The sequence below is a fragment of the Globicephala melas genome, chromosome 5 (genome assembly GCF_963455315.2).
Source record: "Globicephala melas chromosome 5, mGloMel1.2, whole genome shotgun sequence".
Classification (NCBI taxonomy): domain Eukaryota; kingdom Metazoa; phylum Chordata; class Mammalia; order Artiodactyla; family Delphinidae; genus Globicephala; species Globicephala melas.
Genome location: NC_083318.1, coordinates 19,092,347 through 19,118,766, shown reverse-complemented (window position 1 = coordinate 19,118,766; position 26,420 = coordinate 19,092,347). Strand labels below are relative to the sequence as shown.

The following is a 26,420-nucleotide window of genomic DNA, read 5'->3' as shown; positions in this document are numbered from 1 at the left end:
CCGCGGAGCGGCTGGGCCCGTGAGCCATGGCCGCTGGGCCTGCGCGTCCGGAGCCTGTGCTCCGCAATGGGAGAGGCCACAACAGTGAGAGGCCCACGTACTGCAAAGAAAAAAAATAAATTATAAATAATTAAATAATTAAATAAAAAAATAAAAATACATAATCAGAGAACTTGAGGTTTCACCTTGGAGAGGTAGAGAACTGGAAAAAAGCACTGTGCTACCCTTAGAAAAAAATAGCTGGACACACTGTAAATTAACAATTTTTCTTGAACCCATCAGAAAACTGAGGTCATAGTGTGAACAACTAACAGAAAATCTGAAGAGACAGGCATAAGCACAAACAGGACCTGCACATTTGCTTATTTGGGCCAAATGCTCACAAATGCCATACAAGCTAATAAGAAGAATCAGCCAGTAATTTTTAACTAATCAGATAGGCTAAGCATAGGCTAGAATAAGACTGTGATGACCCTGGGAGCCAGACTTAGGGGCTGTTGTGCCTTCCTGTAAGCTTTCTCTCCAGGAATCCCACAAGATGCTCATAGGATAAATCAAGATGAATCCTGAAAAAGCTTCCCCCATGATACTGGCTAGATACTGGGAAGAACAGCCACCACTGAAACCCTGCCCAGACCCATGTCCTCTATATCTCCTAAGGAATACAAGTCTAATCTGCAGAGGGAAGGGCAACAAAATTGTTGCCTGAGGCAACTGGTGGAAACCCACTGAAGCTGGAGAAGAATAAAAAGGAAAAAAAGTTCTACCGCTGGGAGAACTAGCCCCAATATTACATCTGAAAAAGGGGCAGGAACACTTCTGAATGAAAATGATATAGTCAGAAACTTGGATCTATATGAAGACATGTAGAGTGTTGAAAGTAAATGAGGATAACAAAAATGTCTTTGTTTTTAATTGCTGTAAAAGATAATTAACTATATAAAGCAAAAAAGCTGTAACAATATATTGTGTTTACAGCATATAAGGCAATAACTGGGAATACACTGTTATAAGATTAATATACAGATGTTAAGTGGTATAATATTGTTTGAAGGTTGACTCAGATTATTTTAAAATATTACTGTAAATTCCAGAGCAATCACTAAAAACGTTCTTAAATGACATCTAAATATTAAGTCAACAGAGGAGATAAAATGGAATCATAAAAAAATGTACAATTAAACCCAGAGAAGTCAGCAAAAAATAATGGAACAGAAAACATCTAGCCTTAAGATTAAAGATTTTAATCCAACCACATTAATAATCATTTTAAATGTGAATTGCCTAACATACCGGTAAAAAATATATATATATATATTGGATTGGATAAAAAAACAAAACCTAACCATACACTAACCACAATAAATTCACTTTATATATAAAGATACAGATAGGTTTAAAACGAAAGGATACATATCATGAAAACACTAAAAGAAAGCTGGAGGAGATATATTAACTTCATAAAAAATAAACTACACAACAAGGAATATTATATTATCAGACCAAACAGTGATGTGACATAAAGTGATCAGTCATCCAGGATGACATAATAATCCTATATGTGTATACATCTACACTTTAAAATATGTGAGGTAAAAACTAAAAACAGATAGGAATGAAAAGATAGACATATTCACAATTATAGCTGGAGATATCAAGATGCCTCTCTTAGTCACTGATAGAACAAGTAGGAGGAAAATCAGTAGAAATATAGATGACCTGGACAACACTAAAAGTCAACTCGACTTAGCTGGTATTTATAAAACACTCTACCCAACAACAGCAGAATATAGATTCTTCCCAAGTTCAAACAGAACATTCCCAAAACAGACCATACTCAACCCTAAGACAAACCTTAACAAGTATAAAATAGAAATCATACAAAGATAGTATGTCTTAAACCATAACAGAATTAAACAAGATATCTGAAAAAAATCCTGAAATATCTGGAAATTAAACAACACACTTCTAAGTAAGCCAAGAGTCAAGGAGGAAGTCCCAAGGGAAATTTTAGAATATTTTAAACTAAATGAAAATGAAAATGTATCAAAATTTGTGGGATGCAGCTACAGCAGTGCTTCGAGGGAAATTTATAGAATTAAACATTCATATTAGAAAAGAAGACCTGAGATCAGTAAACTATGCTTGAATAAAGAAATTAGACAGCAAGAATAACAAATCCAAAGCAAGAAGAAGGAAGGGCATAATAAAGATGAGAGCAGAGATAAATAAAATTTAAACAGAAAAATAACAGGAAAAAATCAATAAAGCCAAAATCTGCTTCTTTGAAAACATCAATAAAATTGATCAACCTCTAGTCTGGCTGAAGAAGACACAAGTTACCAATATTAGGAATAAAAGAGGGGATATCACTACTTATCTCACAGACATTAAGATAATAATAAAAAATTATATGGCCATGTATTTGGCACAATTACACAAAACTTAGATGTAATATGCTAATCCCTTAAAAGGTGCAAAATACCAAAACTCACCTAAGAAATAGATAACATAAATATTTCTATATTGATTAAAGAAATTGAATTTGTAAGTTAAAACCTTCTCCCTGCCCTGAAAAAAAAGAAAACTCCTGCCCCAGATGGTTTTACTGAAAAAATTCTGAAAAATTTACTGTAAAATACAACATTCAAAGAAGAAATAATACTAATTCTACCTAATCTTTGTCAGAAAGTAGAATACTGAATACTTCCCAACTGATTCTATGAGGCCAAATTATCCTAATGTTAAAACCAATGACATTACAAGAAAGAAACACTTATAGCCCAATATTCCTCGTGAACACAGATGCAAAAATCCTCAACAAAATAGTAGCTAATTGAACACAGCAATATATTGAAAGGATAATACATAACACACAAGTGAAGTTCACCCCAGAAATTCACGGATGGTTCAACATTTGAAAATCAATCAATGTAATTCACTGTATTAACAAACTAAATTTTAAAAGAAAGACCTCTGACCTACAGCCACCCAGAAGAAGATGGCCACCCCAGCAGTGTCTGGGCTCTCCCTGCAGGTGTGATGCTTCAGCACATCTGTGGTCAGGCCATTTGCCAAGCTTGTGATGAGGCCACCTGTTCAGATATATGGTATGTTTTTGTTTTTTTTTATATGTACGAGAATATTTACTGCAACGTTAGGTATTTGTACTTGCAAAAACACTGGACACAACTTACAGCTGTTAAAAAAAACAATGGCAATTTGCCCACATACTACCACAAAGGCAACTGCAGAGCAATATATATAACTTCACTGCTGCAAAACAAACTAAGTAGTTTGTATGTCTGCATATCTATAGAAAAATACTGGAAGAATACCCACCAAACTACATATTCATAGCGACTGTCTCAAGTAAGGAGATTAAGGAAGGAATAAGACAGACCTTTCCCTTTTTTTTTTTTTTTTAACTGCTATTTTGTTTTTTGTATTGCTTGCGATTTTTACCATTAGCCTATAGTGCTTTTGCAATTTAAAAAGCAGGGAGCAGGGGAGAATGAGGAAATCAATGTTGGCAAGAACTCTGCAGCCCCTCGCTTAACAATTAGTAAATGCTACCATGGCAGGGACAAGATACTTCCTGAAGACCATGAGAGGAATGAGACAACGCCCCTCTTCATCACTTTCCCCCAGCCTAACATCCACTCACAGCTGTGCTTTGGTCACGATCCAGCCCCACCCTTCCAAGGTCAGCTCACAGGGCATGTCCTCCTGGATGCCTCCCCCAATACCTCCAGGCAGAGTCAAGGAATCTCCCCTTCGGACTCCTTGTCCATACTTCAGCAGACACTTATCACACTGCCACAATTATTTGCCCACAAATCTGTCCTCCCAGCTTGCTCTTTGTGTCTCCAAGAGCAGCGACTGTTCTCACCATCTTGCACTCCCTGGCAGTCAGCACAGTGACGGCGCTTGTGAGATGTACAAAGGACCCCAGGGCACCGTGGAGGCTGTGGTACAGGAGGGAGAGCCCTTGGCTCACCCTCACCTGCTGTTGTGATGTCGGGAAAGCTAACGAATTTATCTGCCTCTCGGGTTTTTCATTAGTAAAGTTTGAAAAACATGAGATCTGACTGCACGAGGTACGCAAAAGCGTTTTCTGATATGCTCTTTATTCTACTGCATTTAAACAGGATAAACTGAAGCAAGTAGAAAAGGAATAGTACAAATCTTGAAGGAACCCAAAACGGCTGCTTCTATTATGAATCCCTATGCAAAGCGTTCCATTAAAGTGAAAAGCTTAAATGACATGACAACAAAAGAGAGGTTTTCTCCCCTCATGTCCAACCTGCTCAATTTGCTTGCTGAAAATGGTCACTTGAACAATATCGCTGGAGTTATTTCTGCCTTTTCTACAATGAGTGTCCACCATAGAGAAGCACCTTGCAGAGTTACCACTGCAACTTCTTTAGATGAAGCCACTCTTACTGAATTAAAAAACGGTCCTGAAGAGCTTCCTAAGTAAAGGCCAAGTATTGAACTTGGAAGTTAAGACTGATCCATCAATCATGGGTGAAATGATTGTCCATACTGGAGAGAAATATGTTGAATGTCTGCAAATCCCAAGATTCAGAAGCTGAGCAGAGCAATGTGGGAGAGTTTCTAAAAGTTGATTTTCTGTCAGTGAAAATTCTTAAACTTGGAGCAACAATAAAATGCTTCCTGAACAGAAAAAAAAGAAAAAGATCTCAAAAGATACAAAAAAGCATTCAAGAAAATTCAACATCCATTAACAATAAAAAAAAAAATCTTCATCAAATTAGGAACAGAAGAGAATTTCCTAAGCTTAATAAAGGACATCTGTGAAAAACCTATAGCTAACAGCATAGTTAATGGTGAGAGAATGAATTCTTTCCCTTTAAAATCCAGAACAAAGCAATGTTTCACTGCTATGATATATAATACCATACTGGAAGTTCTAACCAGTGTTTTAAGAAAAAGTAGCCTTCACATAAATATGCCAAATTGTTTTTTGACAAAGGTGCAAAAGAAACTCAATAGAAAAAAAATAGTTTTCTCAAATGGTGTTGGAATAACTGGATGTCCATAGGCATAAAAAAGAAGCTCAACATAATCCTACTACCTTATACAAAACATTAACTCCAAGTGGAAAAATATATCATATACCTAACTTAAAATTATAAAACTGTCTAGAAGTAAACATAGGGGAAATGTGTGACCTTGGGGTTTGGCAATGAGTTTTTAGAGACAGTATCAACAGCATGATCCATAAAAGAAAACATTGACATAGGCATACCTCGTTTTACTGAGCTTTGCTTTATTGTGCTTCGCAGATACTGCATTTTTTTTTTTTTTTTTTTTTTACAAATTGAATGTTTGGCAAGCCTGTATCATCAGATGCTGGTTAGAATTTTTCACCAATTAAGTATTTTTAAATTAAGGTATGTGCATTGTTTTTTTAGATATAATGCTATTTCACACTTAATAAGCTTCAGTATAGTGTAAACATATTTTTCATATGCACTGGGAAACAAAACACTTCGTGTTAACTCGCTTTACTGTGATACTCACTTTATTTCAGTGGTCTGGAACTGAACATACTATATCTCCAAGGTATGCCTGTAAATTGGACTTGATCAAAATTAAAAACTTCTGATCTACAAAGACACTGTTAAGAGAATAAATACTCAAGCCACTAACTGGGAGAACATATCTGCAAACCACATATCCAATGAAGGATCTGTATAAAGAATATACAAATACTCTTCAAACTTAATAAGAAAATTTCCAATTAGAAAATGGGCAAAAGACTTGAACAGACACTTAACTAAAGAATGGCAAAGATATATGAAAAGATACTCAACATCATTAGTCATTAGGGAAGTGCGTATTAAAACAACAATTAGATACCACTACATACTTACTATAATGGCTAAAATAATAGTTAAAAAAACTAACAATACCAAATGCTGGTAAGAGTGCACAGCAATAGGAATTATTTATTGTTGGTGGGATTGCAAAAATGTTATAGTCACTCTGGAAAATTCTGGCAGTTTTTTCTAAATTTAAGTATACGTTTACTGCTATGGACCAAATGTTGGGGCCTCCCTAAAATTCATATCTTGACACCTAATTCCCAATGTGACGGTAAGTGGAGGTGGGACCTCTGAGTGGTGATTAGATCATGAGCCCTTATGAATGGGATTAGTGCCCTTATAAAAGGGACTCCAGATTGCTCTCTTGTCCCTTCTGCCATGTGAAGACACAGCAAGAAGATGGCCATCTATGAACCAGGAAGCGGCATCTTTCATCAGACACGGAATCTGCCAGCAATCTGGACTTGCAACCCTCCAGAACTATGAGAAATATTTGCTATTTAAGCCACCCAGTCTATGGTATTTTTGTTATAGCAGCCCAAACAGACTAGGACACTTACTGTATAACCCAGCAATCCTACTTAAGATAAGTAGCTGTATTCATAATTACCAAAAAGTGGTAACAATCAAAATGTCCTTCAACAGGTGAACAGATAAACAGTGTTATATGCATACAATGGAATACTACTCTGCGACAAAAATGAATAAGCTATTTATTCACCTAACAACTTGGCTGAATCTTAAATGTGTTTTTCTAAATGAAAGAAGCCAGATCTAAAAGGTTACATATTGTATGATACTATTTGTATGACATTATAGAAAAGGAAAAAAAAAGCTATACTGAAAACAGACCAGTGATTTCCAAGAGTAAAGGGAAGGAACAGGGGTGGGTCACATATGGAAATGTTAGGGTAATGGAACCATTCTGCATGGAACTGAGATGGTCAATATATGACCCCATGTATCTGTCAAGACCCACAGAACTGCACTTGACGAAAGTAAGCTTAACTGTACGCAAGTTTAAAAGACCAAGAGGGATGCCAGGATGAAGTGCAGACTGTGACAAATGAATATAACTGTGTTATAAAACCATGACATGATCTCACTGAAGGGGATGGAAAAACAACTGACCTAAGTAACTCTGGAAAACAGCGTTCTGACCAGATAATGTAAGACTAAAGAATAAAAAAAGAACTAAGCACTGTGCTTTAGTTGGTAAATGTTTCTCATAGTGATACTGGTTAACAAATCTGCGACTACTTTACGTGCTCAACAGATAAACTGTAGACACAGCCACATTTCTCATTGTCAGAGTAAGAAGAGACACACAGGCGAGGGGGAAGGCTAGAATGAATGTTGTGGTGTTGGATTACAGACAAAGGTATAAACTCATCATTATGTACAGATACTAAAATACAAATGTGTCTGCATATATGAGTTAGCATACTTAAATATATTTACTAGTTCTGTTTTCTGTGCAAGCATAGAAGCAATGACACTTCTAAAGCAACAAGTACAACTAGCTCCAAGATCTTAGTTTCTCATTATCATTATCCAGTAAAAATAACCAGGGCTTCCTGGAGTAGGTGTGGGGCGTGGAAAATACACGCACATCTTATAGTTCCAGAAAGTAAGGAAATACTTTCTTTAAAATGGGAACATGTCAAAAGGGCACAGGAGGCAACAATGAAAGAGCTCCCAATGTTGGAATAATCTGAACGACAAAATAATGACAGTAATGGATTATACCCAAATAATAAAATAAATATCAGTGACTCCACACTGGTATGTAAGGGAAGGGGACAAACGTTTCTTAAAAAGAATTCCAAATAACAAATGTAAGAGGAATGAAAGAAAGAGAAAATCACCATTAGAACACCACAGTAGAAGTTATGGTTCAAGATGGTGAAGTAGTAAGATCCCGAACTCACCTCCTCCCACAGACACACCGAATATACAGCTACATATAAAACAATTTCCTCTGAAAGAAACCACAAAACTAGCTGAAAAACTCCTATGCAATGGGCGACCAAAAAACCCCACATTGGAACAGGCAGGAGAGGCTGAGACACAATCTTGCTGAAAACCCCACCCCTAGTGTGGTGACCCACAATCAGTAGGAAACTCACAACTCCAAGCTTCTCCCTGAGGAACAAAGGGTCTGAACCCCACACCTGGCAACTTTTAAGACCTGCACCTGAGAGATGAGCCCCCAAAACATCTAGCAACACAGGACTTGCATCCACAAAACACAGAAGGCTATAGTGAACTGAGAAACAGTTCTGAGGACATCCTGGGCCAAGCAGTGAGGAAGCTGACTGAAACACCCAGTCTTTCTGTAAAAGAGGTCTATTTGCTTATCTTAAAGCTTTGGTCTAAGGGGCAGGCATCTAATGTAACACACATTAGGCCCCTACTGAAATATTCTCCAAAGATAACAGAGGCCACCTTTGTACTCTCCCTCTTTTTTTTTTTTTTTTTTCGGTACGCGGGCCTCTCACTGCTATGGACTCTCCCATTGCGGAGCAAAGGCTCCAGACGCGCAGGCTTAGCGGCCATGGCTCATGGGCCCAGCCGCTCTGCGGCATGTGGGATCTTCCCGGACCGGGGCACGAACCCGTGTCCCCTGCATCGGTAGGCAGACTCTCAACCACTGCGCCACCAGGGAAGCCCTGTGCTCTCCCTCTGCATAACTCCAGGTCATGGTATCTCCCAGAAAGGGGTTAGTGCACATATCTGGTGCCCTAGTTTTTGTGCATATCACCCAAGAGTCACCCCTTGACTGCTGGCTCTGGTGGACAGAAAGGCTTATATTCGTAAGTCCCACAGGACTGTAAAAAACAGAGTTCTTAACTGGCTATTCCCCCAGGGCATGGTGGAGAAGCAGCAGACTGACATGCCCAGTCTTTCTGTGAAAGCAGCTTATTAATTTATCTTCCTACCCGTGGCCTGAGGGGCAGGCTTCAACTAAAACAAGTATATAAGGGACCATTGAAAACCTCTCCAGAGACCAGAGAGGCTGGTGGGTGCCATCTTCATGTTTTCCCTCTGCCCCAAGTCAGGTCACCAGTGTCTCTCTGAGAAAGGAGCTTGTGCACATGCCTGGTACCACAGCTTTTGTAGCTGCCACCCAGAGGACACAGCTCTTGATAGCCTGGCTCTGGTGGCTAGTAGGGTTGGGTTTGTGGGTTAAATGGGATGGAAGCAAACAAAGAAAAGTTCTTAATTAGCTGTCACCCCAGAACTCAATGCAGAGGGAGCAAACTGCAAAGCCCATTGCTGAGTCTTCCCATGAAACAGAAAAGCCTACTGCTGAGTCTTCCCCCAAAAGTCTTCATACTTTAAAAGCTGATCCCTGAGGGTCCAGCTTCCAATCAGTCTGCATCTAGGTAATGACTGAAGTCCTCCCCTTTGGGACAATGAAAGATTTTGGCACATGCTCAACTACAGAGAGGCACTAAGAACAAAGTAGACTACTTAGACAACCACAAGAGTTTGAGATATCAATGGCATTTTTCACAGAACTAGAACAAATAATTTTAAAATTTGTATGGAAACACAAAAAAACCCTGAATAGCCAAAGAAAAATCTTAAGAAGAACAAAGCTGGAGGTATCATGTTCCCTGATTTCAAATTATACTACAAAGATACAGTCATTAAAACTGTCTGGTATTGGCACATAAAGAGACACATAGATCAATGGAGCAGACTAGAGAACCCAGAAATAAACTCACACTTATATGGGCAATTAATCAATCACAAAGGAGGCAAGAATATACAGTGGGGAAAAGACAGCTTTTTCAACAAATGGTCTTGGGAAAATTAGACAGCTACATGCCAAATAATCAAACTGGACTACTCTCTCACACTATGCACAAAAATAAATTCAAAATGGATTAAATACTTAAATATAAGATTAGATACCATAAAACTTCTAAAAGTAAACACACCCAGTAAGCTCTTTGACATCAGCCTTAGTAATATTCTTTTGGATATGTCTCCTCAAGCAAGGGAACGAAAGCAACAATAAACAAACGGGACTACATCAAACTAAAAAACTTTTGCAGAGCAAAGGAAACTATCAACAAAATGAGAGGCCACCTACTGAATGGCAGAAAGATATTTGCAAATGACACATTTGATAAGGGGTTAAGATCCAAAATATAAAAGAACTCATACAACGCAAGATCAATAAAACAACCCTATTAAAAATGGACAGAGGATCTGAACAGACATTTTTCCAAAGAAGACATACAGATGGCCAAAAGGCAATTGAAAAGCTGCTCAACATCACTAACCATCAAAGAAATGCAAATCAAAACCACAATGAGATACCACCTCACACTTGTCAGAATGACTATCGTGAAAAAGACAACAAATAACAAATACTGGCAAGGATGTGGAAAAGGGAACCTTCATACACTGTTGGTGGGAATGTAAATTGGTGCAGTCACTATGAAAACAGTATAGAGATTCCTTAAAAAATTAAAAATAGAACTACCATATGATCCAGCAATTCCACTCTTGGGTATTTATCCAAAGAAAACAAAAACATTAATTAGAAAAAATATATGTTAATAGCAGCATTATTTACAATAGCTAAGATGTGGAAGCCACCTAAGTACCCACCAAAGATGAATGGACAAAGATGTGGTACCTATACATACACATATATGTATATATACATACACACACACAGAGGAATATTACTCAGCCAGAAAAAAAGAATGAAAACTTGCCTGACACGACAACATGAATGGACCAAGAAGGTATTATGCTAGGTGAAATAAGTCATGTAGAGAAAGAAAATACTGTATTATTTCACTTATATGTAAAATATAAAAAAACACAAATGAATAAACATAACAAAACAGAAACAGAATATACCATCAGGCCACTCAAGATGGAGATTCTCTTGCTCTCTGTACATCCCTTGCTCAACCAGTACATGCTTTATCTACATGCTACTCAAATGACTAACCTTCTCTCTCATTCATAGAGCCTAATCAGTAACTGCCTACATGGTTGCCCCCAGCATCAGATAGTGATTGTTATAATCTTTAGATCAGAAAGGCTCCGCCCTCCTAGTTTATCAAAGGGGTTATGATGGACATGCCCCTTTGCTGGCTTCCCTGGTAACCAATAAGCCAACCTGATGTCAATTCCACCTACAACTAGTAACCTCCCTCTTCCCCTAGTAGCAACGACAGCTGCTGTGTCCTGCCTGCTGTCCGCCATACATGGTGGAGTGCTGCTCCAGGAACTCCTTGCTTCAGATGTGTAAGATCCTCTATCCAATAAACCACCGATATCGCTGTCTATGGGCTTTTTCTTCAGTCTTGAGGCTAGGCAATTACAAAACTTGCAGGCCTGTGGAATGCAGCTCAACCTAGTTACAGATATAGAGAACAAACAGGTGGTTGCTAGATGGGAGAGGGGCTGGAGGGGGTGGAAAGAAATAAATGAGGGAGATTAAGAGGTACAAACTTCCAGTTGTAAAATAAATGAGTCACAGGTATGAAATGTATAGCGTGGGGAATACAGTCTGTAACTCTGTAGTATCTTTTTATGGTAACAGATCGTAACTATATTTATTGTGGTGATTATTTTGAACTGTGTAGAAAGATCAAATCACTATGTTCTGTAACAGGAACTAACACAATGTTGTTGGTCAATTATACTTCAAAAACAAATAAACTCATAGAAAAGGAGACCAGACTCATAGTTACCAGAAGCAGGGATTAGGAGGAGGAGCAATTGGACGAAGGCAGTCAAAAGGTAGAAACCTCCAGTTATAAGATAAGTAAGTACTGGGGAGGTAAAGTACAACATGATAAATATAATTAACACTGCTGTATGTTATGTATGAAAGTTGTTAAGAGAGTAAATTCTGAGTTCTCATCACAGGAAAACATTTTTTTCTCTTTCTTTAATTTCATATCTATATGAGATGATGGATGTTCACTAAACCTATAGTGATAATCATTTCATGATGTATATAAGTCAAATCATTATGCTGTACACCTTAAATTCATACAGTGCTGGATGTCAACTATATCTCAATAAAACTGGAAGAGGAAAAAAGACAATAGAAAGGATCAGTGAAACCAAGAGCTGGCTCTCTGAAAAGATAAACAAAATCGAAAAACCTTTAGCTAGAGTCAACAAGAAAGAAAGAGAAGGCTCAAATAAATAAAATCATAAATGAAAGAAGATACATTACAACTGATACTACAGAAATACAAATGATCCTAAGATACTACTATGAACAATTATACACCAACAAATTGAACAACCTAGGAGAAATAAATTCCTGGAAACACACAACCTACCAAGACTGAATCAGGAAGAAGTAGAAAATATGAACAGACCAATTACTAGTAAGGAGACTGAATCAATAATCAAAAACCTCCCAACAGACAAAAGTCCAGGACCAGACACCTTCACTGGGGAATTCTACCAAACGTTTAAAAAGAATTAATACCAATCCTTCTCAATCTCTTGCCAAAAATGCAAGAGGAAGGAATATCCCAAAACTCATTTTATGAAGCCAGCACTACCCTGACACCAAAACCAGACAAGGACAGCACAAGAAAAGAAAATAATAGGTCAATATTCCTGATCAGCACAGAAGTAAAAACCATCTACAAAATATTAGCAAACTGAATTCAACAATACATTAAAAGAAGGATCATGCACCATGATCAGGTAGGATTTATTACAGGGATGCAAGGATGGTTCAACACCTGCAAATCAATCAACGTGATATATCAAGTTAACAAAAAGAAGAATAAATATAATTGTCTCAATATATGCAGAATTCAACATCCACTTATGATAAAAACTCTCAACAAATTGGGTATAGAGGGAACATACCTCAAGATAACGAAAGCCATTTATGATAAGCCCACAGGTAACATGATACTCAACGGTGAAAAGCTCAAAGGTTTTCCTCTAAGATGAAGAACAAGACAAGGATGCCCACTCTTACCACTTTTATTAAACATAGTATTGGAGGTCCTAGCTAGAGGCAAGAAAAATAAATGAAAGGCATCCAAATTGGAATGAAAGAATTAAAACTATCTCTATTTGCAAATGACATATTACAAATAGAAAACCCTAAAGACTTAGATCTAATTTACAAATTCAGTAAAGTTGCAGGATACAAAATCAGCATACAAAAATCTGGTGCATTTATATACACTAATAAAGAACTATTGGGGCTTCCCTGATGGCACAGTGGTTAAGAATCTGCCTGCCAATGCAGGGGACACAGGTTCAAGCCCTGGTCTGGGAAGATCCCACATGCCGCAGAGCAACTAAGCCCACGCGTCACAACTACTGAGCCTGTGCTCTAGAGCCCACGAGCCACAACTACTGAGCCTGTGTTCTGCAACTACTGAAGCCCACATGCCTAGAGCCCATGCTCCACAACAAGAGAAGCCACCACAATGAGAAGCCCGCGCACTGCAACGAAGAGTAGCCCCTGCTCGCCACAACTAGAGAAAAGCCTGTGTGCAGCAACAAAGTCACAACACAGCCAAAAATAAAAATAAAATAAATTTAAAAAAAAAGAACTATCAGAAAGGGAAATTAAGAAAACAATCCCATTTACAATTGTATCAAAAAAGAATAAAATACCTAGGAAGAAATTATCCAAGAAGCTGAAAAACCTGTATGGTGAAAACTATAAGACGCTGATGAAAGAAACTGAAGATGACACAAATAAATGGAAAAACATTCCATTCTCATGGATTGGAAAAATTAATATTGTTTATATGTCCATACTACCCAAAGCAATCTACAGATTCAGTGCAATCCCTCTCAAATTTCCAATGGCATTTTTTTCAAAGAAATAGACAAACAATACTAAAATTTGTATGGAACAACAAAAGATCCCAAATACCCAAAGCAATCTTGAGAAAGAACAAAGTCAGAGGCATCATGCTTCTTGATTTCAAACTACACAATAAACTACAGTAGTCAAAACAGTATGGTACTGGCACAAAACAGACACACAGATCAATAGAATAGAGCAGGGAGCCCACAAATAAACCCACGCATGTATGGTCAATTAATTTATGATAAAAAAGCCAAGAATATACAATGGTTAGTCTCTCCAATAAAACTGGACAGCCACATGCAAAAAAATAAAGCTAGACCACTATCTCACACCATTCACAAAAATAAACTCAAAAAGGATTAAAGACTTGAACATAAGACTGGAAACCACAAAACTCCTAGTAGAAAACATAGGTGGTGAGCTCCTTGACTTTGGTCTTGGCAATGATTTTTTGAATTTGACACCAAAAGCAAAGGCAACAAAAGCAAAAATAAACAAGTGAGACTATATTCAACTAAAAAGTTTCTGCACAGGAAAGGAAACCATTAACAAAATGAAAAAGCAACCTATGGAAAGGGGAAAAAATTGCAAATAGTATATCTGATAAGGGGTTAATATCAAAATATATAAAGAGATCATAAAACTCAATATAAAAACCCCATACAATCTGATTTTTAAAATGGGAAGAAGATTTGAATACACATTTTCCCCAAAGAATGTATACAGATGGCCAACAGGTACATGAAAAAATGCTCAACATCACTAATCATCAAGGAAATACAAATCAAAACCACAATGAGATACTACTTCACATCTGATAACAGCTATTATTTAAAAGACAAGAAATAACAGGTGAATAGATATAGAGAACAAACGTATGGACACCAAGGGGGGATGGGGGGTTGGATGAATTAGGAGATTGGGATTAACATATATACACTAATATATAGAGAATAGATAACTAATGAGAACCTGCTGTATAGCACAGGGAACTCCACTTCACTGTACAGTAGAAACTAACACAACATTGTAAGACAACAATACCCCAATAAAAAAAAAAAAAGAAAGAAAGAAAGAAATACCAGGTGAGGATGTGGAGAAAAAGGGAACTCCCATACACTGTTAGTGGGAATGTAAATTCCTTCACTGGTAATGGAAAACAGTATAGCGGTTCCACAAAAAATTAAACATAGAACTACCATACGATCCAGCATTTCCACCACTGGGTATTTATCTTAAGGAAATGAAAAAAGTAACTGGAAAAGGTATCTGCACCCCCATGTTCACTGCAGCATTATTTACAATAGCCAAGACATGAAACAACCTAACTGTCCATCAATGGTGAAATGGATAAAGATGATATATATATATATATATATATACACACACACATATATGTATATATACACACAACTGAATATTATTCACCCATAGAAAGAAGGAAATCTTGCCATTTGCAACAACATGGATCGACCTTGAGGGCATTATGCTAAGGGAAATAAGACAGAGAAATACAGATACTGTATGATCTCACTTACATATCGAATTTTTAAAAAATGAAGTCATAGGGCTTCCCTGGTGGCGCAGTGGTTGAGAGTCCGCCTGCCGATGCAGGGGACACGGGTTCGTGCCTCGGTCCGGGAAGATCTCACATTCCGCAGAGCAGCTAGGCCCGTGAGCCATGGCCGCAAGGCCTGCGCGTCCGGAGCCTGTGCCCCGCAACGGGAGAGGCCACAACAGTGAGAGGCCCGCGTACCGCAAAAAAAAAAAATGAAGTCATAGATTCAGAGTACAGATGGGTGGTTGCCAGAGGCAAGGAGTGGGGATGTCAAAGGTACAAACTTCCAGTTATAAGTCCTGGGGATGTTATGCACAATATTTGCTAAGATAGTAGATCTTAAAAGTTCTTATCACAAACAAAATATTTATAACTGTATGTGGTGATGTTAACTACACTTGTTGTGGTGATCAACCTGCAATATATACATACACTAAATCATGTTTTTTTTTTAATAAATTTATTTATTTTTGGCTGTGTTGGGTCTTCATTGCAGTGCACAGGCTTCTCATTGCGGTGGCTTCTCTTGTTGCTGAGCACAGGTTCTAGGCGCACAGGCTTCAGTAGTTATGGCTTGCAGGCTCAGGAGTTCTGGCACACGGGCTCTAGAGAGCAGGCTCAGTAGTTGTGGCACACGGGCTTAGTTGCTCCATGGCATGTGGGATCTTCCTGGACCAGGGCTTGAACCCGTGTCCCCTGCATTGGCAGGCGGATTCTTAACCACTGTGTCACCAGGGAAGCCCTAAATCACATGTTTTACAACTGAAACTAATATAATGTTATGTGTCAATTATATTTTAATAAAAAAGAAGAAATTTAACTGAGAAAACTTATTTAAAAAAATAAGAATACCACAGTAATAACTGCTTTAGGCAAAATGAAAATTAGTCAAACTCCAGGGTGAAACAGGATATTTACATAGCCTCAAATTATCTCCCTCAAAATATTTATTAACATGGTGGTTTTAACATATGTCTATAAACTGTGATACTCTTCTCTCCAGGAGATGTATCTCTATTTCCCTCCCCTTGTGTGTATGCTGGACTTCCTTCTAACAGAGTATAGAAAAGGGAAAATAGTAACTTCAGAGTGGAGAAACCTGACAGACACAACCTTAACAAGTCATCAAGGTTAACATCACCACTAATAGTTGCTGATATCATGTACTCCTTGATATGCCACAAGATGCGCACTTTACCTCCACAGTAGTCTTACCAAATATCCTTAACTCTTGTTTAAGCATGAGAAAACATTAGGCAAATGTAAATTGAGGGCCATTCTACAGAATATCCAACTGGTACTCTTCAAAAGGATCAAAGTCATAAAAAGGAAAGACTGAGAAACTACCATTTAAACCACAGAAGACGAAAGAGACATGACTGCTAAGTGCAATGGGGTATCCTGGGTTGAATCTGGACATTAATTAAAAACCTGGTGAAATCCGAATAAAGTATATAGTACAGTTAGTAGTTTTGTACCAATGTGAATTGCTTAGTTTTGATAAATGTACTATGCTATGTAAGATGTTAACACTAGGGGAAACTGGATGGAAGAATGGAAGAGTATAGAGGAACTCTATCTTTACAAGTGTTCTGTAAATCTAAAATTATTACAAAATAAAACATTATATACATATGCTTTATCTTTAAGAGTAATTTTTAACCATTCCTTTTACTTCTTTAGCTTCTATTTCCATTCCGTGTCCCTACTCAAACTGATCCTAATGTAATTATATAATTTTGTACTTAGAAGTTTTATTCACCATCTTTACCACACTTCTTGGCAACATTTGAACTTTTTAATCTCCTGTAAGCAAAAGTTTCTAAATATTAAAGGAAAAAAAACCTAGACTGAGTTATCATTACAGTTATCAACGAGCACTTGATCAAAACGTCATAATCAACACATTCTGATAACCACTAAAGAATATGCTGCTTTTATTGAAAATGCACTACTTAATGAGAGAAATGATGTTGTTTTTTCTCCCAATTAACCCATGTATTTGTGGACGGATATTACTTCTTGCTATAATGAGGTAGCACACCATCAATTCTGTTATTTTTTCTATTTTTTTAAAAGTGATTTAACCCTTGAGAAGCCTTTCCCACGTAAAGAAGTAGAGGGTCATTTAAATTTTTTTATAACAATCTCACTCAATTCCATGAGTTACATGCCAAAGCTTGTTTAGTAAAATACTAGTTAAAATATTTTCAGCGGTCTCTCAGCAACACCTCTATCAGAGCCTCCTTCAATTTTCACAAGAGCCAAGAACTGAGGACAGGCACACTGGGTTTGCCATACCTGTTTTCAGGACTGTTCCTGGCTTGGCCCCATGTGAAGCTTCTGCAAGAATCCAGGGTGTTTTTTTTCCCTGTAAACAATAAAGACACCGTGAGGCCAAACCCTGTCCACAGGGACCTTCTCAGAGTATAACTGGGGACAAAGCGAAGGCTTTCCTTGAAACTACCCACACACACACACACACAGGGCTGCCTCCAAGGACCCTAGATAAGGAGACCCCATTCCAGTGCTCTGTCAGGATCGAGTGGGTAGGGGACAGGTGTGCGTAGAGGGTGTCGAGCAGGGGAGCGAAGGGGCCGAACTGCTCAACGTTACCGGCGTGCTCCAGCAGTCAAGGCGGCCAAGAGGCCTGGATACCCACCCTCGGAAAGCTGGGAACACAACCCGCGGCCTCAAACGTGCGCGACGTTCTGCGGCATCCCGACGCTTGGCGACGCAAGCCGTGGAGCGCGGCGGGCACGCGTAGGCGCAGGCGCGGGGGGCGGTAGCTTGAGCCTAGGAGACGGTTGGTGACTGGTTGAGGCAGAGCGCGGGGGCGTCAGTCCCTGGCCTGCAGGGACGCCGTGAGGCAGCCATTAGAAAGACGCAGCCCTGGCCGTGTGGTTGTCAGGCCAAGCGGTTTGAAGTGAGAGGTTGAGGAGGGAGGAAGAAGCCACGGCGTCGGCGGCAGCCGGCCGGCGAGCACCCGGCCTGCGGCTCCGTCAGAGCTGCCCGCCGGCAGGGTCTGGCCAGCAGGGCAAGAAGGACAATTTTGGTGAGTGGATGTTGGGCTGGGACTCGGGAGGCCGCCAACGGGCGGGCCGATGCGGGTCTCAAATGTATTCTTTTTGTTGTTGTTGTTTTTCCTGACACCCGAGGAAGGGCTTTTCACCACGGACCACTTCGTCCCTTCTTTCCTTTTTGTAGTAGTGCTTTGGGGGAGGGATTTAGGAGAGAGAGTTTTGTCACCCGTAAAACTGTAGGCACAGAGCAGCCGTGACATCAGTTAGAGGTTTAGCGCTTGTCATGTGTGTGTAAAGGCCGCTTATGGGAATGTGGTTGGTTTTTATTTCAGAGTATTTTTAGTTTACGTAATACTTTTTTTTTTTGTCTTCTGCCAACTTTCTTACAATTTGTAGGTGAGAAAATGTCTGGCCACGATGACTGGTTTCAGGGTTCTCGGGTCCCTAGCTTTGCCCAGATGCTGAAAAAGAACTTGGCAGTTCAGCCATCAGCCCAGACGGTAACCACACCCACAGGATGTTCCTCGGAAAGTTACAGCCTGTCGAACATGACATCCAGGGTTACTCAAGTGACGGGTACAAACTCTTTTACATTTGTACTAACGCCAGCGTTCTTTAAGATTCTGAGATGGCCAGTTAGTTTTGTTGAGCCCCCGGTTTAAATGTTTCCTGGATATATATCCATTTACCTGTGGCCATGTCCCGGCTGAAACTTGGATTTGACTCCCAGCACAGTAGAAGTCCTTCCCTTGGCTACTGACTTAATTGTTCTTTACCACTTGGGTGTACAACCACTTCCAGTGTGTCTTGCCTTTTTGAGGTGAGGCTGTGTCATCCCCTTCAGGAGAGAGGACTGGATTTATACTGGTTTCTATTGCACGTATCACTCAGTAGAGTGTTAAGTGTAAAGCAGGGACAGACACACTAAAAATTTGATTGAATTCAACGTGAAAGGTAATATGAAATAGTGAATGGGAAGTAGAAACTAGGTTCTAGTCCCAAATCTGTCTTAATACATTTTAGGCCTTAATGACATCATGGATAAAACTGGCTTAGGGAGCCTCTGAAGACCTTGACATCGCTGAAATTCTAGGATTCTTTGATATCACTTAATTATATGACAATGATAGTACTTTGCAAAATAGTACTCTAAAAGATATATACAGTAACAGGTTACACTTCTTTAGTAGTAGAAACTCATTGTTAATGAAAAACACATGTGACTAAATGTGTCTGGAACACCTTCCATTTTAGGAAAGGGTTTGGTGCTTTTGCTTGTCTTATTATTCTTTTTAATTTAACCAAGTTGACAAGCGTAAACATTTATTTTTAGGTAATTTTCCAGAACCATCGCTCTCCAAAGGTCTTTCACCTATTTCAAATCCTCTCCTTCCTCCAAAAAAAATACCTAAGGAATTTATAATGAAATACAAGCATGGAGAGATAAATCCGGTATCAGCCTTGCACCAGTTTGCGCAAATGCAGCGGGTTCAGTTTGACCTTAAGGAAACAGTAACAACAGGCAAGTGTGAAGTTGTATCTGGTTGTTCCAGTACTAGAAAATATTTTCCTATTGAAAACAGTATATAAGTGGTACAAAATTTGATTATCTTATTTATTTGCCTAATGTCAGGGTTAGATAATTGCTAGTATGTCTTCACAAGAGTACTTCAGAAATTTTTATGTTCATACTTCTTTAGCCTTTTGAGCCTCTAAATTTACTCATACAAAAGTTCTAAAATACTAAATTTTAATTTTTTGTGTATGGCTAGTTTAAATCTCATCAGCCTTGTAGATTATTTTCAATTGTAAGTACTTCTTATAGCATAAATATACTTCTGTAGGGATGTTGAATATTTGGACTCTGATGATTTTATGGGTATTCTGTGATGATGATGCCTAATGAAAATTATAGTCAAATTTGGCTTCTGAAATTTATATTTCAGAACCTAATTTTTATAAAGTATAAGGGAAAATAGCAGTTACCTGATTGATTCTCTGTCTGCAGACTTGTCTTTGACTAAATATCTCCATTCTCTCTTAAACTGTCCCCTGCCAGAAGAATCTGTTAGCATATTGGGCCTGTGGAAGGCTACAGGAGTACAGATTAGTAAAAGATGTAAAGAAGTTTGTGATTTCTTAACCTTATGACTAGTGATTAGGAAAATTAACAGGTGACAAAAATAGGGTCTTAATAATGAAGTGAAGTTTTCCTAGGTTCTATCACTGTAGGTTGGATAACTTCATATGATCAATACTATGGACTGAATTTCTGTGTAATTAGCTTTCTGCCATTCTTCTCAGACTGCCCTTGGAAAATGTAAACTATTGGTCACAGTACGAAGAAAACTTATCAGGGCAACTCTTCGTTGAACAAAGCAAAAACTCAAAAACACAATCCAGTGATTGTTAATGGTTTTCATTTTATGTGCATAGTACTAGCTGAATAATCTAATTCAGTAGATTTGGTAGAAAAACCAGAGTGTCAATATTTTTTAACAAGCTCTTTAGTATGGATTTAGATGATGATCAAGTTTGAGAACCTGGGGTAGAAACAGGATGAAGCTTAAAGCCTCAGCACTCTGACACAGAGTACTTATTAACAAATTTGACACATAATATCTCACAAATAAGAATCATCTGGGCCACTTGTTAAAAATATAAAATAGGCTCAGGTTTACTAAATTTGGATTGGAACCCAGGTGATCATGAAGGAAGGAATTTGGGAAACTGAGGTCATAGATGTTAGGAGGAAAACAGTTTACCCTGATGCAGTCTGGAGTTGCTTCTAAATTCTTGATGTACATCTTAAAGAAAAACCCAGAAGTTAATGGAATATGTAAGAAGACAAGATAATACAATAATAATGAGGCTTATGTGGAGTGACACTGTATGTAGCCATTTGTAACCAGAGTGGAGACTTAAGTTTCTTAAAGGCCTCCTATAGTCTGAATACCAAGTAAAACTTGAACCAGAAAAATCTTTGGCTTGTAAATTTAGAAGATGGTTCCATTTCCTTTTTCATCAGGCAAATATGAACTAGGTAAATGTAACTGTGTAAAGGTAATTTTTCCGGGAATTTTGGGTGACTGGACAGTTCAGTTCTTTAGCATATCTTTTCTTATTATTATTTACGGTTTGGTTTTCCTTGTAAATCCCCCACACACACCGTAAGGCTGTGATGGGTTGGATTGCTTATTGTGACTCCCTGATAGAAACATAAGATTTCTTCAAAGGGATTCCTTCTGTTCCGGAGCTTATAAGAGTATCAGGGCACTCGGAGTGTAGGAGTTGTTCAACTTCATTGGTATTGAAGTTCGAAAGAAGAGACATGTTGCCAGAGGCTCCACATCTTCCCTCTCATTGATCATTAGATAGATATTGGGATGCTTACCATTGCCAGGAATTATACAAGGCACTGTCACTCTGTGTGTGATGTGTACTCTAAGCTGGCCCTATTCATGCTGAATCTGGAGCCAAACTGGCTGCTTGAAGGATTCCTCAGAACTAGTTCAGGGGCCCACTCCACTTTACTTTTAACCTGTATTGGCTCTGCAGAATAACTGGTAGGCTGAGATAGTTTTCTACAGTTGTACTGGGATGTTTTTCTATGTAACAGACATCTTTTGCAAGATCATACTGTGAAGTATTACAGCATTCATTCTGAGTTATTTTTCAAGGTAATGTTATGGGACCATATTTTGCTTTTTGTGCTGTGGTGGATGGTATTCAATACAAGACTGGACTGGGACAAAATAAAAAGGAGTCTAGATCCAATGCAGCAAAATTAGCTCTTGATGAGCTTCTACAATTGGATGAAACTGAACCAAGAATTTCAGAAACATCAGGTACATATTCTTGATTATAAAGTAGTGTTTATAAAGTGTATCATTTTCCAGAAAGTGTCACCTGAAAGATTTATGTTAATGAAGAGTTACTTGGCAACTACAAGATAGAAGTAGCAGGATTTGAATACTTTTCTTCTGTTGCAGATTGCTGACTTATTTAATAGTAGTTAAAATGCTCTTGTATATTTCAACACCAAAGATGTAAACATGTTGCTGAACTGTCTGATAACTTGTCAGATTGTAGATGGGTTTGAGTCCTGAAACTTAGCTTTCTCTGTAATTTATTGGATTCTTATTATGAACTTAACACTGTGCACTTAATATGTAGAGGTTATTAATGCAATTTTTGTGAAGTTTGCCTATGTTAAATTCAGTAATGGTAGGGTTACTTGAGAAAATAAGGGCCTAAGGTAGCATAGCAAATAGGTTGAGAGTGTAAAGTCCAGAATTAGATTGCTCAGGATTGAGTATTGACCCTGGACAAGACAAGTTGTTTGCTTCCTAAACCTAAGTTTCATCATTTGAAAAATGGAGACAAGGATAGATACCTACTATGGCTGTCATTAGGATTCAGTAAATAATGGATGCAAAGCTTATAACCAGTGCCTGGTGAACAGTAACATAATCAAATGACAGTGGTTCTTATTAAACATTAATGAATTTGAGGAATATATATGTTAGCATAGTAACCAGTTTTTGTCAATATTTCATTCATGTTAGATTACATTTTGGTTTAGCTGTAAATGAGGCAACTTTAGTAAATAAAAACATTTAAATTTGATTTAAACAGTGACAATAAATTCTAGTTAAATTCAAATCACCTTATGACTGGGCTTTTTTTGTTTGTTTATAACCTATTAATTTTAATATTTCTTTTGTAATACTTTCCTTAAGGTCATTTTGTTCTTTCTCTAAGTTCAGTTCTTATTCTATATATTTTAATTTTTCTGTTGTTTAATTAAAACCATTATTGTTTTGATGTGTAGTCTTTCTCATTGTTTTCAAAATACTGATAGTTTGGATTAAATAAGTACTTAGGAAAGTATTTTGTTAATTTTCATATTTCTGTTCACTATTTTTTAGATTTATTAATTAATTTTTTAGGGCTGGGTATGATAATTTTGGTGTCTTATCCATGCTGGCAGTTTATCAATGGAAATTCTTTATATGTGATTATTTTATAAGCTATCAACCCACCTAGGTATGTCCCCAGCAATATTTTCCCCGTTTCTTTCCAACCGTCACATGCATTCAAATCAATAAATCTATGTTTTGAGGATGTACTATGGTAAATACTAGGACTGTGATAACTTCCAGGGACTGTGGTAAATACTAGGAGTCTAGAATCAAGTAAGACCCATTCTGTACCCTCAAGGAACTAAAATACTTTGTTGAAATCAAGTTAAAATATATCTACAGAATTTCCCACGCATCTAATTTAATTATCAGAAAATGATATTTATGATTGGCTTCTCATGAAAAATGCATTTCCCCTGAGGGTTTTCAAAATGTTTATCTAGGGCTAGCAAATCTTTTGCCCTGTGGGCCACAATTTTTAGTTTCTAAACATTTATCTTTTCCCTTTTTTGTGAAAATTAAAGTAGCATTTTCCCATCTGCACTGATGCCACTTTTATATTCACCATTGTTTTCTCAAAAAGTGCCAATAGTTCCTTAATGATGACTAAGAGTTCTTTAATAAAAGGTTTTCTCTTGGCATAGAGCCTGGAAATAATTCAATTAGGTCATCTTTTCCCTTATAATGAACTACATTTTCTTCTTTAAAATGTTTGTCCTAGACAACTGAGCTTAACTATTTATTTTTCTTGTGAAGAGATATGGAAGATAAGTATTGAGTATTTATTTCTTTTCTTTGCTGTTAATGTTATATTTGTTTTTCTAGTCTCCTCCCTATTTATAATGTAAAATTTTAAAAACTAATTTTTTCAAAATTCTGAACTCATCAGAATTATCTTTCATGTATATCTTCTTTCATATATTGTACATGGTGTTTTTAAAAGTATATTCTTAGTTTTTTGTTAACCATATAAATACTTTTTTGCTCTGACTCTTTTCAAGAGCAGTATGCTTAATGATATTATGCTAGGTGTTAAAAATCTAACACTTTTTGACACAGTGATTTAAGAATCTGGCTCTGTGTTTATTTTAGTTCAATACCCCTTAAAAAATCATTTAATAATGTAAAAGTAACGTAAACTTTTTGTAATGCATGTATTTAAAACATAAAAATGACCAAGTTAACCATTTTAAATGTACAGTTCAGTAGTGTTAAGTACATTCACTTTTTTGTGCATCCAATATCCATAACTGTTCATCTTGCAAAACTGAAATTCTATACTCATTAAACAGTTACTCACATTCCCCCCTCCACCAAGCCCATGGCAGTTACCATTCTACTTTCTGTCTATATTAATTTGACTTCTCTAGGTACCTCATTTAAGTAGAATCATACAGTATGCGTCTCTTTTGTGACTGGATTATTTCAGTTAGCCAGTTTATCCATGTTGTGGCATGTGTCAGAATTTCCTTCCTTTTTAAGGCTGAATAATAATTCTATTATATGTGTATACCACATATTGTTTATCCGTTCTTCTGTTGATGGGCATTTGGGTTGCTTCTGCTTTTGACTATTGTAAATAATGCTGCTATGAACATGGGTGTACAAATATCTCTTTGACACCCTGCTTTCAATTGTTCAGGTTTTATACCCAGCAGTGGAATTGCTGGATCATATGGTAATTTTGTATTTAATTTTTTTGAAGAACTGCTGTATTGTTTACCATAATGGCTGCACCCTTTTACATTCCACCCACAGTGCACAAGGGTTCCAATTTTTCGACATGCTTGTCAACACTTGCTATTCTTCATTTTTTTGATAGTAGCCATCCTAATGGGTGTGATATCATGTCTCTTTGTGATTTTGATTTGCTTTCCCTAATTATCAGTGATGTTGAGCATTTTTTTCATGTGCTTATTGCCCACTTGTATATCTTCTTTAGAGAAATGTCATACTCATGTCCTTTGCCCATTTTTGAATTGGGTTGTTTGGTTTTCTTTTGAGTTTTAGGAGTCCTCTGTATATTCCAGATAACAATCCCTTATCAGATATGTGATTTGCAAATATTTGCCCCTCTTTTGTGATTTGCATTTTTACTCTGTTAATAGTGGCCTTTGAGTCACAGAAGTTTTCAATTTTGAAAAAGTCCAGTTTGCCTATTTTTTTTGTTTCCTGTGCCTTTCATCAGATTCAAGAAATCATTGCCAAGTCCAATGTCATGAAGCTTTCTGCCCATGTTTTCTTCTAAAGGTTTTATAGTTTTAGCTCTTACGTTTGGGTCTTTGATCCATATTGTGTTAATTTTTGTATATAGGGTTATCTGAGGGTCCAACTTCATTCTTTTGCATGTGGATATCATGTTTTTCCAGCATAATCTGTAGAAAAGACTGTCCTTTCCCCTATTGAATGGTATTGACACCTTTGTTGAGAATCATTTGACCACCTTTGTAAGGATTTATTTCTGCACTTTCTATTCTATTTCATAGGTCTATAAGTGTCTGTCTTTATGCCATTGCCACACTGTTTTGATTAATGTAACTTTTGTAAATTAAGTTTTGAATTCAGGAAGTGTGAGTCCTCCAACTTTGTTCATCTTTTTCAAGATTACTCTGTATATGGTGTTTCAAAATGCAGACCAACTTGTACAGTCACATTCTCTTATTTATTGAAAGCATTTGTGCTTGATAAACAGGATTTAATATCTTTAGTTTTCATTTCACTTGATCCTCACTGAGTAGATGGAAAAAATCCATCTTTCTCTGAGTTTTTAAAGTTCTGCTTATTTAAAGTCCAGAGTGTATATATCTAACTATAGTCAACATTTACTTAATTAATGTGAACCCCAAGATGACATTGTCAGTCTTTCTTTGCTAATTTCTGTGTTACAACCAGTTTCTCATTTTTACTCAAAATGAGGTCCAGAGTAGCAGTTCTATTTTCTTCCTTTGTCTTTATGAATGATTTCTTGAGAGATATTGAGTACTTTAGTTGAACCTTTGCTCCTGGACCCTTCTCATTTAAGCTTTCCTGATCTTTTATCCCTTTAGTTTAGTGTCATGTTCTTTTCTTGTTCTTCCTGGATTTCCCAACTTGGGAACCAAATTGGAAAGCTATTGCAAAGAATGGGACTAAAAGCTTAGAAAACTTTGAATGAAGTATTCCCCTACAAACTACTCTGATAAAATAGTATTAAAATGGTAATTTTTTACTTACTAA

At 37.4% G+C, this 26,420-nt stretch overlaps 1 protein-coding gene and 1 pseudogene across 2 annotated transcripts in view; both read left to right on the top strand.

Annotated features, from left to right (window-relative positions):
* Positions 1–3,001: 3,001 nt before the first annotated feature.
* Positions 3,002–4,624, top strand: LOC115857333 (ATP synthase subunit O, mitochondrial-like; annotated as a pseudogene).
* A 14,059-nt stretch (positions 4,625–18,683) lies between these two features.
* Positions 18,684–26,420, top strand: part of ADAD1 (adenosine deaminase domain containing 1) — a 44,975-nt gene continuing 37,238 nt past the window's right edge. For both annotated transcript variants that reach the window (XM_030864323.2, XM_030864322.2), the window contains exons 1-3: positions 18,684–18,855; positions 19,613–19,801; positions 21,960–22,127. In XM_030864323.2, coding sequence (XP_030720183.1) covers positions 18,684–18,855; positions 19,613–19,801; positions 21,960–22,127 — 529 coding nt within the window. The remainder of the gene's footprint in view (positions 18,856–19,612; positions 19,802–21,959; positions 22,128–26,420) is intronic.